Consider the following 16,917-nt stretch of genomic DNA (forward strand, 5'->3'; position numbering starts at 1 on the left):
CAAAGAAGACTGAAAAGGAACAGCCAGGGAAGTTGGTGGAAAAATAAGAGAATGTGGTAGAAGTGAAATGAGGAATGTGTTGTAAGGAAATGTTCTGTGTTAAATGCAACTGATCAAGTAAATGAGGCCCAAGAATTGGCCATGGATTTGGCTATGGGAAGGTCATGGGTAACTTTGACAAGAGCTGTTTCAGTAAAATGGCGGGGTAACAACCTGGTTAAAATTGTTCAGAGGGTTTTTATTTGTCTGTTTATTGTTGGGAATGAGCCAGTAAAGAGGAAAAATTGATGCAAAAGAGAGGAGACAATCCCTGGACCGATGTTGAGCAGGAGAGAAGGTATGGGATCCAGTGCATAGTTAATAATCCACACAGAATACTTTGTTACTTTCGAAAGATCTTGCAAGCATTTGCCTCATTCTATCTTCCCTTTGGCTGGAAGGCCCTTGCTCCCCTTCCTCTGTCAACACTACCACCACCATGCCACCTGCCAAAACCAGTTCTTCAAGAGCACAATACATACATATCCTTCATGAAGCCATCCTCAAATTCGTCGGGCATGATTGATTTCTCTCCCTTGTGTGTCCATGGCATGTTTTTTGTACTTTTCTTACATCACTTCTATGGACTGCCTAGTATCTTAATTAGTCTTTCTCCTTAATTAGATAATTTGTTCCTTGAAGGCTTCTGTTTCCTAATTTCTGACCTCATTCAACTATTATAAAAGACTAATCAATAGATATTTCTGGCTCATAGAAGGTACTCAGTAAATATTTGATGAATAAATGTACTATATGATTATAAGGAGTTATTATTTCCCTTGTTTGATGAGGTTGGCTTAGGTTTGGAGGAATGGTGCCAGGCTCCACGCAATGAGTGTGTTTACTTTGCATCTACTATTAGTGCAAATAGTACTCTCTATTTGTCTGAATTATATTAAAAAATTTTGTGTTCTCATCGCCTAAGCAACACTGTATGTAACTATGGGTCTTTAAAGAACTTCATAGATAGTAAAATTCAGTAAATATTTGTGAGTTGATTAATAAAACTTCTTCTGGTCTTACCTTTTCCAATATATGATAAACTGGTGCCTTAGAGGCAACTTCTAGCCAGGAATCACAGTCTATCCCAGCGATTTTCAGCCTTTTTCATCTCATGGCACACATAAACAAATTACTAAAATTCTGCAGCACACCAGGAAATATAGTGGGTTTTTTTTTTGTTTTTTTTTAAATTAAATCTTTATTGTTCAGATTATTACATTTGTTCCTCTTTTTTTCCCCCCCATAACTCCCCTCCTCCCAGTTCCCGCCCCACCCTCCGCCCTCACTCCCCACCCACTGTCCTCATCCATAGGTGCACGATTTTTGTCCAGTCTCTTCCCGCATCTCCCACACCCCTTTCCCCCCCAGGAATAGTCAGTCCATTCCCTTTCTATGTCCCTGATTCTATTATAATCAACAGTTCATTCTGTTCATCAGATTATTTATTCACTTGATTCTTAGATTCACTTGTTGATAGATGCATATTTGTTGTTCATAATTTGTATCTTTACCTTTTTCTTCCTCTTCCTCTTCCTCTTCTTAAAGGATACCTTTCAGCATTTCATATAATCCTGGTTTGGTGGTGATGAACTCCTTTAGCTTTTCCTTATCTGTGAAGCTCTTTATCTGACCTTCAATTCTGAATGATAGCTTTGCTGGATAAAGTAATCTTGGTTGTAGGTTCTTGGTATTCATCACTTTGAATATTTCTTGCCACTCCCTTCTGGCCTGCAAAGTTTCTGTTGAGAAATCAGCTGATAGTCGTATGGGTATTCCCTTGTAGGTAACTGAGTTTCTTTCTCTTGCTGTTTTTAAGATTCTCTCTTTATCTTTTGCTCTTGGCATTTTAATTATGATGTGTCTTGGTGTGGTCCTCTTTGGATTCCTTTTGTTTGGGGTTCTCCGCGCTTCTTGGACCTGTAAGTCCATTTCTTTCACCAGGTGGGGGAAGTTTTCTGTCATTATTTCTTCAAATAGGTTTTCAATATCTTGCTCTCTCTCATCTTCTGGCACCCCTATAATTCTGATGTTGGTACGCTTGAAGCTGTCCCAGAGGCTCCTTACACTATCCTCGCATTTTTGGATTCTTTTTTCATTTTGCTTTTCCGGTTGGGTGTTTTTTGCTTCCTCGCATTTCAAATCATTGACTTGATTCTTGCGCTCCTCTGGTCTGCTGTAGGGAGTCTGTATAATATTCGTTATTTCAGTCCGTGTATGCTTAATTTCTAGTTGGTTCCCCAATATAAGATCGAGGGTCACATTAGTTTTCTTGTAGATCTCATTAAGTTTATCGGCGGCTTCTAAACAGTTCTTGAGAGACCTTAAAAGTGTGGTTCTGAACTCTAAATCTTCCATTGACAATTTTGTCCTGTTTCTTTGTCTCCGCATTTTGTTATGCTTCCTTGGTGCACCCCCTAGTGGTCTTTGTTCGCAGTCTTATAGTTAAATCTTGATTGTTGTAGCTAATTCCAGGGAGGGTTTGACCTCCAGGCCAAGTGGCTATGAGAATCAGCTGTGTCAGCAGTGAGAGAACTTCTGTCCTCTAGGGAGGTGCTAATCTAGCCTTTGCCTGAGGCTATCCGGCAAATGCCTCTGTGCTGGGCTTGGGCGGGGCGGGTCGCACAGGATCAACAGGGTGGGCCGGAGAGAGCAGTTATGGCGGCTCTCAGTCCTGTCCCCAGGGGCTCTGCCTCTCTGAGTCCCAGCACCCGCTGCAAAGCTCAGAGAGAAAGCTGCACTCGCTCTGACCGAAGCCAGACAGTCCCGCTTCTCCCCTTTGAGTCTGGGTCCCTAAAGACTCGCCCGGATCTGGAGCTCAGAGTCTGCGACTCCCTCCCGATTGAAAACGCCAACCGCGCCCTCCGCCGCCAGCCCGCTCCGCGCACTCCGCACCTCAGAATTTGACTTCAGCACTGCGCCTCCTCTGAGTGTCCGTATGCGTTTCTCTTTCCTCCTAGTTGTAGGACTTCCACTCAGCCAGCGTTCCTGTAGTTCTGGGTGATGTCCCTTCCGTTTTTTGGTTTCACTTTTGAAGTAGTTGTTCAAAGCAGCAAACTCCGGCGTTAACCTATGCCGCCATCTTGGTTCTCCTCTATAGTGGGTTTTTTTGTTTTGTTTTGCTTTTTGCCAGTCTGACAAAAAGTGTAGGTATAATTTTGATCATTCACACTGGACGGCTATTGTTGTGTTGGCTGTTGTCATTTTTTTATTTGAAAATCTAAGGGAAAAGAGGTCAGTGCCACTGGCTAAATAGTCAGGTATTGCATGTTTTAAAAATTCTTGCAGCACACCGGTTAGAAAAGCACTATTCTTATTTCCCAAAAGTTTACCCAGAGAATCAATTTGAGAATCAAATTATCTCTTCAGAGTCAATCATTTCTCAAGAATAACTCTCGCCCTGACCGGTTTGGCTCAGCGGATAGAGCGTCGGCCTGCGGACTGAAGGGTCCCAGGTTCGATTCTGGTCAAGGGCATGTACCTTGGTTGCGGGCACATCCCCAGTGGGGAGTGTGCAGGGGGCAGCTGATCGATGTTTCTCTCTCATCGATGTTTCTAACTCTCTCCCTTCCTCTCTGTAAAAAATCAATAAAATACATTTTTTTTTAAAAAAAAGAATAACTCTTAAGAATAAATAATAATAATAAAGTACTTGTTTGTTTGATTTCTGGCCAACTCGGTGCCTTTTAGTTGGGAAGTACTAAGTTAGCTATTGCCTATAATCTAGACAGGGCTCAAAAGAACATCCACATTGGGACCTCCAGCCTGAGTCGACAAATACAGGTTCTACCACTTGGGCAAGTCATTTTATCTCAGTCAATATCTCTGAGGTTAAAAGTCTTGCCTAAAAATATAGGGGAAATTATGCCCACTTAATAGATTTGCTGTGAAGGTTAAAGAATGTGTGGAAAGTGCCTCGCTCAGCATCCAGAAAAGTAAGTGTTCCGTAGCTGTTAGCTGCTGTTCCTCCCCGCTCACAGCTATTCCCATCCCAGCTTTTGCTTTGCTTTTCCTCTCACACTGGGTTGCTGCTGTACTGTTTCAGAATGTAGAGAAAATGGGTGGGCTAGCTGATGTGGCATGGGATCAGTGATTTTCCTAGAGAGCAGTTTGAGCAGTGGCTTCTTTCCCATGTCCCTCCTGGCCTGTTTGCCAAGGGCTTACACCCCTGGGTAATTTCTTTACCCTTTATCTTCTCCATTTCCCCCATGAATGCAGTTGAGGAACCAAAAGTTAGTTTCACTTTTGGTGGCTGTCCATCTTCTTCTGCCCTAATTCCCAACTTTCCTTTTGAACTACAACTTGTGAAGTGATAGTTCTTTTCTAGCTCAAGATAAGACACACAATGAAAATGATGCCATCTGCTGGAGTACTAGATTTTCTTTGCTTGGGTTTCAAAAGACGGTTTGCATCAAGATTGAGGTCTGTTATTCCTCCTTGCTAAGTAGAGTACATGTCCTAGCATGCCAGGGTTCTCAAATGATTTGTTTTTCTCTTTGTTCCTTCTGAGCCTGCATCTTTGAAAGAGACCAAAGTGTAAATAAAAGAGACCAAACTTTAAAAGAGACCAAACTCTGAGTAAGAAAGTACCACATTCTCATCACTATAGTATGTGTGAACTCATTGTACATCTCTACTTTGCAATTTTTCATTTCTAAAATGGGACTGATAATTCCTGAACTTTGACCTTACCAGATTGTTATTGTAAGATAAGGGATGCAGCCCAACCTGTGTTGCTCAGTGGTAGAGCATTGACCAATGCACCGAGAGGTCGCCAGTTCATTCCTAGTCAGGGCATATGCCCAGGTTGTGGGTTCAATCCCACATGAGCATGCAGGAAGCAGCCCATCTATGTTTCTCTTTCATTGATGCTTCAATCTCTCTACCTCTCCCTTCCTCTTTCTGAAATCAATAAAAATATATTTAAAAAAAAAAAAAAAAGTAAAGGATGTGGTTGGTTGGAGCATTGTCCTGTACACCAGAAAGGTCGAGAGTTCTGTCCCCGGTCAGGCGCATCTGGTGGATGTATCTCTCATCTCTCTCTCTCTCTCTCTCTCTCTCTCTCTCTCTCTCTCTCTCTCTCTCCCCCACACACACACTCCCCCCTTCCTTCCCTGCCTTCCTCTCTTCCTCTCTTTCTAGAATCAATGGAAACATATCATCAGGTGGTGATTTTTTTAAAAAAAAAGGCCTGGCTGGTGTGGCTCAGTGGTTGAGCGTTGACCTTTGAACCAGGAAGTCACAGTTCAATTCCTGGTCAGGGCACATGCCCAGGTTGTGGGCTCAATCCCCAGTGTGGGGCATGCAGGAGGCAGCCGATCAATGATTCTCTCTCATCATTGATGTTTCTATCTCTCCCTCTCCCTTCTTCTCTGAAATCAATAAAAATAGATTTTTTTAAAAAAGATAAGGGATGCAGAGAGCTTGATAAACTAGTGCTACTTGGATGTAAGAAAGTATTATTACTCTCCTTCCTCATTTATTTTTCCAGGTTGGGCCAGGCTTTGGGGGAATGGGCACCAGACTCTGCATTTGCTCATTTACTTCCCCAGGCCCCTGCCGTACCTAAGGGGCAGAGCCTGTGAGACTCCTAAGCCCATATAGTCTGTGATGGGCTTCCATGATCTTGGCACCCAGGAAGGTGCAGTACCATAAGCCAAACCTTTGATTTGCCAACTCTCAGCTCCTCCCAGTCATGGTTCCTATAGCTTGGTAATGTGGGCCTAGGAAGCTTCCCCTCTCTCTACTCTATTGGAGACTCCAAAATTTTTTTTTGTTTAATCTCCTCTCAAAACTTTGGCTTATCTGCCATAGATACATAGCCAAACTGTCAGAACATTCTGGGAGTTCTCTGAAATGAGAGGGTAATACAATACTTCTAGCTACCCCTGAGTGTCTACCATGTATCAGGTACTATAGTTGGAATTTGTCTTGTGTAATACTCATAGCATCCTTTGAAGTAGATATTTATTACTTGCAATTTACTAGAAAGAAAACTAAGGTTCAAAAAAATCTCCTGTTTCAAGTCACATAGCTAGTAAGTGATCATCATGCCAGGAGGCCTCTAGCACTATATAGGAAGAGGGACTGTATGCTACAGAGGAAAATTCAGATTTCCAGTCCCGTGATCTACATGCAGATCCCAACCCTGCCTGTGGGATCTGGGGCAAGTGGCTTTCAGCTTCTCCAGCCACAGATACTATCTCATTAAATCTTAATCACAGCCATGTGACCTTTCTCTTGCCCTTTTTTTTTTCTTTTTTCTATTATCTGTTTACATTTGAGGAAACTTGGTAAAGGTGAAATAATGTGCCCAAGGTTACAGAATAGTAAGTGGCAAAGCCAGAGCTCAAGTCTCTAACGCCTGGTTTGGTGTCTTTCCTCTCTCTCTCTCTCTCTCTCTCTCTCTCTCTCTCTCTCTCTCTCTCTCTCTCTCTCTCTCTCTCCCTCTCTCTCTCTCTCTCCCCCTCTCCCTCTCCCTCTCCTTCTCCCTCTCCCTCTCCCTCTCCCTCTCCTTCTCTCCCTCCTCACTGCCAGCTCCTAAGACCTGGTGCATCACTCAGGCAAACTCACAGCTTTCAGGATGCTGGTTGAAAGCCTATAGGAGCAGGAGCTTCGTGTTCTTCTGCTCTGTTTCTTTCTCTTCCCGTAATCTCTCCTTAGAAACCTTACTAAGGCAATATAAACATTTACAATTCAAGAAGGTTGATGCAAAGCTGAAAAACTGCCCAGCGCACCCCACAAAAGCCTAGGAACCTGCCTCCCATATTTTATGTGAGTTTGTGCTGTTACTCTGGCAGCAAGGTGTAGTGCAGGGGTCCTCAAACTACGGCCTGTGGGCCACATGGAAATACAATTATTGTATTTGTTCCTGTTTTGTTTTTTTACTTCAAAATAAGATATGTGCAGTGTGCATAGGAATTTGTTCATAGTTTTTTTTTAAACTATAGTCCGGCCCTCCAACGGTCTGAGGGACAGTGAACTGGCCCCCTGTTTAAAAAGTTTGAGAACCCCTGGTGTAGTGGGTAGTTTTGAGGAAGTTCTTCCTTAATTTTTTATCAATAAAATCATATAAGATTGTTATGAAGGTTAGAGATGATAAATATTCAAGGGCAATAAAATAATAAAATAAAATAAAATTCAAGGGCAGCAGGTAGAGCCTTACTAACTGATGGCAGTTATTTACCCTGGCAGCAGGAGCTAATAGAAACCAGACTGGGAGTCAGGAGTCCTACATCTATTACTCTCTTAGCCTGTGACCTTGGGCATGTGAGGCACTCTCTAGGTAGACTAGGTGGTCTCTAAGGACTCCTTTCAGCTTCAATATCTGCTTTTACAAATGAAAGTAATAAATGCTTGTTTTAAAAAAATCAAATTGGGCAACTATCTGAAGTAAAAAGTGAAAGACCCCAATACATTCCCAAGGTAATACTTGTTACTACTTTATGTGCCTTCCACTGTTTTCTGTGTATTTGAAATATATACAGGCACATGTAAATATACATATGCACATTGTATGGTATGTATGTTAAACACACTGGAATCTAGAATACATACTGTAGCAGGACTTGATCCTTTACTTGCTTTGGGCATTTTTTCTTGTTAATACTTGAAGATATAATTTATTTTTAATTAATATTTTGTATATCAAGTGGTACTCTAGTGATCACATGTCATGATTTTTAAAGGCAAATATACATACACAATGTTGAATTTTTAAATTTTCTTTTTAGGAAAAGAAGAAAAAGAAACATAGAGACAGGAAGTCATCTGACTCTGACAGCTCAGACTCTGAGAGTGATACAGGCAAGAGGGCAAGGCACACATCGAAGGACAGCAAGGCGGCGAAGAAGAAGAAGAAGAAGAAGAAACACAAGAAGAAGCACAAGGAGTGAGAGCAGAGTAGAGGGGGCGGCTGAGACGAGGGGCCCGGGAGCTTGTGCCTTGCAGCCCTGGCCCCTAGAAAGACTCAGTAGTGAGAATATGGCCTCCCACCCCATGACTCTCCCACTGGGAGACAGCTTCCTCTCATGCTGCAGGGAGCCAGATGTCAAAAGCATCTGCCTGAATGAGTTGTTGTTTCCTTGTCACTCCTGGTCCATTTGCAAGTGACCCCTGCAGCTCACCCATCCATTCACCCAACTTCCTTCATTCAGCAGGAGGTCCTTTTACCCTCTCCAGTTGTCACTGCCAGAGCCTGATTCCTATAGGAGTCCAGGCTAGAGCCAGTTACTGCTGTGGAAGGGAGTCTGGCTGTAGTTCAAGTGTGACAGGCCCCTCTCTGTTGGTTCACCCTGGGCTGATTGGTGGGTGATTTCTGCTGTATCCAACACAGTGGCATGGAGGGAGCCTGGCAATCTGAGGGAGAACATAAGAAGTGGTGCTCACTCTTTCCATTCCCCCCTAACATGATTCTGCTATGCTAGAAGTGACAGCCAGTGTTCCGCAGCCAGAAACCATTGCAGTGACTGAGCTTGTGTGTGACATTCTGCCAGACCACCAAACCAGACAGCCCGAGCTAAGATCATTGCTTTACTTTGTGTTTAATACTATGAGTCAATGGATTCCACTTCAGGTTCCTGCTTAAATGCCTGGCACTAAATGGAAGTGTGTTTGGTTTTAAACTTACTGAAAGTTCTTATTGCTATTATACCTCTTCCCAGGTAACTTACAGATGGAGAAGTCACTGAGTCTACAAGTTGACAGAAAAACATTTAATATGTAACTTTAGACTGTGGAGAAAGGTCTGCTGAGGTTCAGAGCCAGATGTACTAGCAGGTCACAGCCTTCTTATCACTAATAAGCCCTCCCTTTTGTAATCAGATGACCTCTTCCCTCTGAGCTGATTAGAGAACCAGTGAGAATTTACAACTGGGAGTAATGGCCTGGGCATTGGTGGGAGCTCAGCAGTCATCTTGGCCAGTGGGCATTTTTTCCCACCAAAATGGCACAAGCCTGGATCCATTGTCCTGAGCCTACATTCTGGAAAAAGAGACCACAGCATTGCAGAGAAGGGCAACTGTCCAGACCCAAGGGCATTCAGTGCAAGTGGCCCAAGGTGATAGATAGTCCAGTAGCCAAGCTTGGGGAAGCCCTGCCACTGATGAGTCCGGGTTGGACTAGCTCATTTGGCCATGGGGAGGAAGTAAAGGCAAGGTATAGGTACAGCTGTTCTATTATTGTATGTGTAAGGCGGTCAGCTACCACCGTCCCAGAGACTGTCCATTTCAGTGTCATCCAGTGCTTCTTCCTGAGTGACCTTCAGGCAGGCGTTTCTGCCCACTTTCAGACACGGGGGAACAGACTCATGGAGTCATGTCACCAAAGGCAAGAAGGCAACTGGGTGGCCTTGGCTCTGCTTTATTGACCTCAGAGCACTCTTTGGATGCAGTTAAGACACAAACACAATGGGAATTGGAACTGTATCCAGGATGGTGCACCTGACCCCAGAAGAACTTCCCCCCCAAGGTGGATTTATACAAAACGCCAGAGGAAAAGACGAGGCAATCTGGTGCTGAGTCCAGGGGTAGCCAGCTGGCAGCGGAACAGTCAGTGAAGCAGTGGGCTGGTCATGCCTCCTTCTCGTAAGTGCGCGTACACACTACATTGCCGTGGGTGAGCGTCTGGAAGGAAAGAGAGAGTCCGATTGTGGCAGGGATGAGGGAACAAACCTTAGAAGCACTCCATTTATTGACTGCCTACTATATGCCCAGCACTTGACATACATATTTTTTCTAATACTTACACCAGGTCTCTAAGTTACACATATGATCTCTCTTTTAGAGATTTGGGAAAATGAGTTTTGAGAGGAAGTTGGTCAAGATCTAGAGTGTTTCTCTTTCCCTTGCACCATTCTTCTCCCTTCATCCTTAATGCCTATGATGGCGCCTAGCATGTTGTGTCTACACAATAGGTGAATGCAAATATTCAGAGACTCTTAGGGAAGGGCTGTGCTAGGCCACCAACCTCCTTTCCTTCTCTAACTTGGGTAATCCCAGGGCCAGAGTCCTAAGCCACCACCATCCAGCCTGGCATAAAGCCAATCCCATGGTCTCACCATAGCTGATTGCCCAGGGAGTATTTGGTCCTGCATATTACATCTCTGCCAGAGGTAGGCACCTCATTCTTAACTCTGCAAGAGCCCTGCTCTGTGTGAGTGCAGGAATGCACTGACCCACGAAGATCTGCCATGAAGTGCAGAGTGAAATCTGAGGCCCCATGGAATTAGGACATAGAGACCAAGGCTGGCTGCTGTCTCTGTCCCCAGGTCTGAGGGTGTTCATTCAAGTCTACATTCTCCAAGTGAGACCCCCAGATTTGTTCCTGAACAGACAGATCTGCCAGCCTGTCACTTCCTGCCAAGTTCATATTCAAGTACTTGCAGTAGGCCAGGCATGAAAAGCACCGAGAGGAGGTGGGGCTGGAATGAGGTGTGCCGTCAGTGCCCCACAGGTCACCAGCCTGTTACTGCCCAAAGGCTGGCTGTACATGTGGCGGCACAGTCCTAGGGAGGAGAGGGAACGCTGTGATGGAAGGTGGGAGCCTTTCCTAGGGACTTGGGGTCACATCTGGCCCTGCTTTCTATCTCTGGGGCGAGGCAAGGCAGCAACACAGGAAACTAAGGCTGTGGAGCATCAGCTGTCTCCCTCCCATGTCAGTGATGCTTTGTGCTCTGCGTCCACGGTCTTATTCAGACTTCCCAGCAGCCCTCCAGGGTTGGTGTTGCTATTGTGGCAGTTGGACTTGAAGATGACTTGTCCAAAGCCATAACAGCCTATAAGTTGAGATTTGAACCTAGGCCTGAGATGTGAGTCCAAAGCACTACACAGAAAATTCCCACCCACTGTCACCCCAGCATGTTCACCCTCCATCGTCCCAGCTTCCAGTGCTGCCAGGGGGAGACCTTGACTTTTTATGACATGCTTGGCTGAAGGGGCAGCAGTAGTAACCAACTGGGAAAGGCTCCAGAGTTGTCCATCTTACCAGGATGAGTTTGCCATCCACGAGCTCCCGCACAAGTTTTGTTTCTTGCCCATCCCATTTCTGCACGTGGACAAGTTTGCCTCCATCCAGCGTCACGGTGGACTGTGGAAACAGGGTAGAGGCCTGAGCTGTAATCTGAGTCAGGATTGAGGGACAGCATGGGGTCTGGTCCCTGGGCCAGAGGACTTAACCTCTGGCCCAACTAATGATGGTGCTACGCCCAGAGCTCAGGCAGCCCACCTCCAGTCAGCCCTGCAGGATATCCAGCTTGCCTCCAGCCTCTGCTCCAGTACTGCCTGGCTGGACAAGTAGAGAGGCAGGCAGTGTGGCGGAGCCAGACAGCCTGGCTCTGAAAAGCGCCATCAGTGTTCTGATGGGCATTTATCCTGTATTCTAGGTGATGCCACAGCCCCAGTGTCCCTAAGACAGGGGCATGTGCCAACCCATATCCCTGGGAGAGACTGGCAAGGAGAGTCCTCAGACTCCAGCCTAGTGATCACATATAACGTCTAAAAGACCCTTGGGGTTGAGGGGTATTAGAAAATTAGGCCCCTGCTCTTTATTCCCACCCCTCTTCTTGGTCCACATCATGTGACCCTTTCAGCTGACAAGTGGGCAGCAACTGCCAGGGCCTGGGACTAGGTGCCCTTGTAGTGTCCCACAGCCCTGGCCAAATGCCCACTTAGTCTTCTGGGTACTACCAGCCTGCATCAGCTGGTTCTCACTTGGCAGCTCTCCCATTCTCTCCTCTAGGAATTTGGGGAGGTCTCGGCCAGGCTAAGGGACCCTGGCTGAGCAGAGTTCAGCAGAAGAATCTGAGAAGGTTGTGTACATATGTTGGGGGATGGGGGGTGCTGGTGATACATGCTCATTCCCAGTTCCCTTAGTTTTTGCCCACTCAGCAAATTATTTTTAGCCGGGCATCCCAGGGAACTACTGTTGTCTTTAGTTGGGGTTCTTGCCCCTCGAGGTGGGCTAGTTCAAGGAAGTACAGGCATGTGGTAGGGGCAGCCACTTCCCAGACGGGCTGCATCTTTGGGCACCATCCCACTTCTGCTGTCAGCATCCCCTGCAATTCTGGGCTGAGCTCCATCTTCCTCCACAGGGAAGAGACCAGATCCTTCCCGGGGCAGCGATGAGGAAGGGAAACGGCTGAGGGCTGAATGTGAGTCTGTAGAGGCCAAAGGCCCTTAGTCCTCTCTCCCATGCCTAGCCCAGGGGAGGCCTGAGGCAAGCTGCCAAGAAAGAGCCACTGCAGCCCTAGCTGGTTTGGCTCAGTGGATAGAGCAGTCAGCCTGCAGACTGAAAGGTCCCGGGTTCAATTCCAGTCAAGGGCACATGCCTCAGTTGTGGGCTTGACCCCCAATAGGGGGCGTGCAGGAGGCAGCCAATCAATGATTCTCGTTGATGTTTCTATCGCTCCCTCTCCCTTCCTCTCTGAAATCAATAAAAATATATAAGAAGAAAAGAAAGAGCCACTGTAGGGTGACAGCCCTGAGGATGTGGACTAAGGCCTGGTCAGAAGACACTACAAACACATCCAGGACAATGCCCTGTCCGGATCATAGCTTGTCCTGCCTGTGGACTGGCATGGCAGCATGGGAAATACTTCTTCAGGGTCACTGGCCAAGCCCTGGAGGTGGGAGTTGGGGAAGAGGAAGCATCTGAGTAGGTCTCTCTCCTTGTCCCCAGCTTCCTCCCTTGCTGCTGGAGGCCAGGATGACCTGTTAACTCAGTGGAGGGCCCTGACTTCTGGGCATCATTCCTAAAGCACTTGAGGTAACAGCCATGGCCACACCACTCCCCCCCCCCCCCCCCCCCATCTTGGAAGAGGAAAGGAACCCGGAGTGACGGCATGTCATTCACAAGGTCACCCAGCTGGAGCGGGAGTAGACACTGAGGTCAGAACTGGCTCTGCTGCCCACTCCGAGAGGCAGCTGGTGGATGCTTCCCAAAAACGGAGGAAAACGAGAACAGGACTAATGCACTTAGCACTGGAACATTCTGGCACTGTAGAGGCTTTAAGGCTGTTTATTTCAATCCCCCACTGCAATAATAGTCTCCAAGACTACCAGCTCATTCCCCTTCAGGTTCTCAGCGTTGTGCACTCCCCATGCCCCCTCCTTGACTCACCTTGACCTTCCTGTCATCTGCCGTTGTCTCGTCAAACTCCACCCCCAGCTTGAAGCTGATCTCTGTGTTCTTGAAGGTGCTTTGTGTTTTTAGGGTGATCGTGTCCCCATTTATTTCGATGATTGTGGTAGGCTTGGTCATACTGGCCACCTGCCTGGTAGCAAAACCCACACCTGAGAGCAGAGGGAAGGTTATGAGTATGAGCCGGAGGAGAGAGGCGGGGTACAAGGAACTCAATGAACAGCTCAGGCTGGACGTGGGAAAGAGGGGAGAGCATGAGGACCTTCCGAGACTCTGTATGGTCTTTTAAAAAAATTATTCAGTCTTATGTGGTGAAGAGACACTGTTGATCTCATTAGACAGATCAGAACTTAAGGCATTATGCAGCAAGTTGGTGGCAGAGCTGAGATTAGAATAAGTTATTAAGTGCTTTCTGTGTGGTAAGAACTGCATATGTGTTCTCATTCAATCCTGCAGTCTTCCTGAAGGGTTGGTTTATTATCTCCAATTCACAGATGCAAGCACAGAGAAACCCAGGGTCACACATCTGAACTGTGACTGCAGAGCTCACGTACCCGCTCAGCTATAGTGCCTCTCGGGCTGGAGCCCGGGGCTCCCTGCTGGGCACCTGAGCAGCTTGCAAGCCACAGGCTAGGGAAGAAATGTGGACTTTTCCTTCCAAGGCCTTGGGATAAGAGTGTTCTACCTTTGGGAGTTTCTACCTTGAGACGCACCGGTGCCTTTGTCCCCCGTATATGGCAACGAGACATTTTCAAAGTCTCTTATCCCAGACCGAGGAAGTAGGCGAAGGGTTTGTCTGTCTCGTACAGATTTAGGAGAGGCCTAAATGGTAGTGCAGTCAGGACTTGGATCCAGGTCTCCTGGCTCCTGGTCTAAGGCCCGATGGAGACCCCCTCCTGACCTAAGCATAGCTTCCCTGGGTCTGGGCAAAGCCCAAAGTGTCCTGCAAGAGAGTGCGGAACAAAGAGCCCATAGGCAAAGTCTAAGGTGTGATCCTGTGATCTGTCCTTTAGAGTCCCCAAACGTGCCTGGCTACATAGAGCTTGTTGGCAGCTAGGAACTTATCCCATGCCCTCCCTGGGTTATTGTACTATAAATGCTCATAACAGCCCTGAATGGTGGGTTTTATTATTTATTTGACTTGACCCAGATTTGATCTAGGCTACAAAACTGTTTGCTATTCCTGGGCCATTCTGCCTCCTGCGATGTGTGTCTGTGATCACTGGTACTACCTTTGCCCCCTGAGAACCCTTGGTCTAAGACAATGGGCACAGGCTACCTCTGTAGCTACCTGCAGCTGGCCCACCCAGTCTGGTCGGTGAGGGACTTTGGCCTCACCCCCTGCTGTCAGAGTCAGGAGAGCTGGGCCTTATCACTGCACAGGAAGGGAGTTCTGTTTGCCTAAGACCTACCGAGAGGAGCGGAGTGTTTGAGGAAGGAATCCTCTGGAGAGGGAAGGAAGAACTAAACCAGGAGGAACTGAGAATGAAACTGGGCTGACAATTCAGGGGACTTGGGAAGAGGTGGGCTCTATTATAAATGAAGCTGAAGCTATTTACTGAGAGCTGAGGAGGGGCTTTTCTCCCCCATGGGTCTCAGCCTTTCTACCAGTGTAACAACAAAAGCCGACGGGGAGGGCTCTCAGTCCCCGAGCACAAGCTGGGGCAAAATAAGGGAGCAATGGTGGGAAGGATGTTGCCACCCCTTTCAGGGACCAGGTCTTCAGTTGGAATCTGCTGTGGGAGGCTTGGGAGGAGGAACAAACCCTGGGCATTCCAACTTCCCCAACAGCTCAGGAGTCAGTGGGCATAGTGCCTGACATAGGTAGGCCTCAAGAGCCAATTGTGGTCCCTATTTCAGAAAAAGGTTAGGAACAGAGGTGAGAGGTGCCTGGAGTGGATCTTTTCCCCTTTGGGTATCTGCTGAAATCCAGCCCGCCTTCCCTGGGAGGAAGGCATGGAACGTAGCTTGACCATGATCAACTTTCCTGTTTTCCCTGTCCCAGCCTGGAGATAGATCTAGGATAACCTCATAGCTGGGGATTTCAGGAAGGGCTGAAGTCAATCATTAGATAAGCATTTCCAGCCACTCCCGCGCCCACAGGGCCCGTATGGGAACTGACCCGGGTTGCAGATCTATAAATCTAGGTTTTCTGTTCTGCTGTGGAATTTTTATGACAAGTTTCTACTTTCTCTGGGTCTCAGTTTCCCTATCTGTTGAACTAAGCAAGGTATGAGAATCTCCAAGGACCTCACCTATAAGATTCTTTGAATTTTTACCCTTCTGCACCCCAGCACCACACTTGCCTAGAGCAAAGACCACTCCCCTCATCACCCCTCCTCCCCCATGGTTAGCAGGTCTTGGCCTTGCTGCACCCTGGAAGTCCAATGGCTTTCTCCCCTGGACCCCTCCCCACTGAGTGGCTAGGCCGTGGGTTGTCACTGATGCGGGGGCCTCTTGCCCCATCTCAGTACTAGGCTCAGACCCCGGATTAAATTAGCCTGGTTACACACCCCTGCAGGCAAGGTCAGAGCCTGGCTGGTGAGAAAGGGCTTCCTCCTAGCTCAACATGGAGAAGCAGGGGTTGCTGCTAACTGGGTTCCTAGCTCACCTCCCATATCCCATTGCTGGGGTTACCCACTCTTCCATCTCCCTCCTCCCGGGAATCCCCTGCTTCTGTAGGCCATAGTACACTCCCTGCCGGCACCATTCCCTTCCTGTGTTCACCGTTTCCAATTCCTAAACCGCCCGTCCTGTTCTTTCCCTCCCCTAGCTAGCCTCCCACCTTTTTAGTCAAACCCTCCAGAACATATACCCCTCTTCCGAAAAGCACCCCTCAACCCCCACATCACCGCCATATCTGCTTCCTTGAGCCTCCCCACGTGGGAATCCGCCAGGTTCAGACCACGAGAGCCCCCTCCACACAGGCCCTAGCCCAGGTTGCCACCTTTTCCGGGTCCCCTTACCCCCCAACCCTGACCAGGAGGGATGCAGCAGGCTTGCAGGGTACCAGCGAGGGCGGGAGCGCTGCGCCAGCTGGGCACGCGGCCAGACCCTCCCCAGCCCAGCACCCAGAGCCCGGCTCACCGATGGACTTCATGTAGTCATCGAAATTCTTGCTGTCCACCAGCTTCCAGGTGCCTGCGAAGGCGTCCGCCATGGTGAGGCTGGGCTAGGCTGTGAGCGAAGAAACGACAAAGCAGGCGTGGAAGGACTCGGGGACCCCGGCTCGCAGCCCGCGCCGCCGCTTTAAATAACCCCCGTGTCACGTGATGAGGCGTGGCCCGCCCCCACCCCCATCCAGCTCCCGAAATAGGAAGCCCGGGCTGGCGCTCCCCTCCAGGGGCTGGCCGCCCATCCCCCAGCGCGCCGGGGCGAAGTGGGCAGCCGGCGGTGCCAGGCCAGCCTGCGTCAACGCGGGCGCCTGGCCGCCGAGTCCCGCCGGAGCTGCGCGCTGACAGCACCGGCTTCCTTCCTTCCCCCGCCGCTACATCTTCTTTGGAATCTGAGAAGGAAGCAGTGGGGGGCGCGGTGCCCGCGAGCTGGGGCGCACGCCCAGACTTCATCCATCCCCATCCCTCCCTAGCGCGGAGTCCGGGCGGAGATGAGAGATTAGAGGAGAAAGGACCGGCGCCCTTGGGCTGATGCCCACGTCGGGGAAGCTCTGGCTGACTCTTCTCGGCGCAGGCATCTTGGTCCGCGCTTTCTACAGGTGAGGAGACTGCGGGGACCTGACAAGGT

At 48.2% G+C, this 16,917-nt stretch overlaps 2 protein-coding genes across 6 annotated transcripts in view; one reads left to right on the forward strand and one right to left on the reverse strand.

Moving 5' to 3' along the window:
* ZCCHC17 (zinc finger CCHC-type containing 17) overlaps positions 1–8,667 on the forward strand; it is a 52,993-nt gene extending 44,326 nt beyond the window's left edge. For 4 of the 5 annotated variants that reach the window (XM_036347286.1, XM_036347287.1, XM_036347283.1 and 1 more), the window contains one exon: positions 7,773–8,667. In XM_036347286.1, the coding sequence (XP_036203179.1) occupies positions 7,773–8,151 (379 nt within the window). In that variant the 3' untranslated portion in view covers positions 8,152–8,667. The remainder of the gene's footprint in view (positions 1–7,772) is intronic. The other variant, XM_036347284.1, reaches the window with a different exon arrangement.
* Positions 8,668–9,379: 712 nt separating this feature from the next.
* FABP3 (fatty acid binding protein 3) lies at positions 9,380–16,423 on the reverse strand. Its single transcript, XM_036347289.1, has 4 exons — positions 16,264–16,423; positions 13,156–13,328; positions 11,023–11,124; positions 9,380–9,662 (listed from the first exon to the last, which is right to left on the reverse strand). Exons 1-4 carry the CDS (start codon positions 16,334–16,336, stop codon positions 9,609–9,611), a joined length of 402 nt encoding a protein of 133 aa, XP_036203182.1. The 5' UTR covers positions 16,337–16,423; the 3' UTR covers positions 9,380–9,608.
* Positions 16,424–16,917: the final 494 nt, after the last annotated feature.

Source organism: Myotis myotis, unplaced genomic scaffold (genome assembly GCF_014108235.1).
Source record: "Myotis myotis isolate mMyoMyo1 unplaced genomic scaffold, mMyoMyo1.p scaffold_m19_p_2, whole genome shotgun sequence".
In the NCBI taxonomy this organism is placed as follows: Eukaryota; Metazoa; Chordata; class Mammalia; order Chiroptera; family Vespertilionidae; genus Myotis; species Myotis myotis.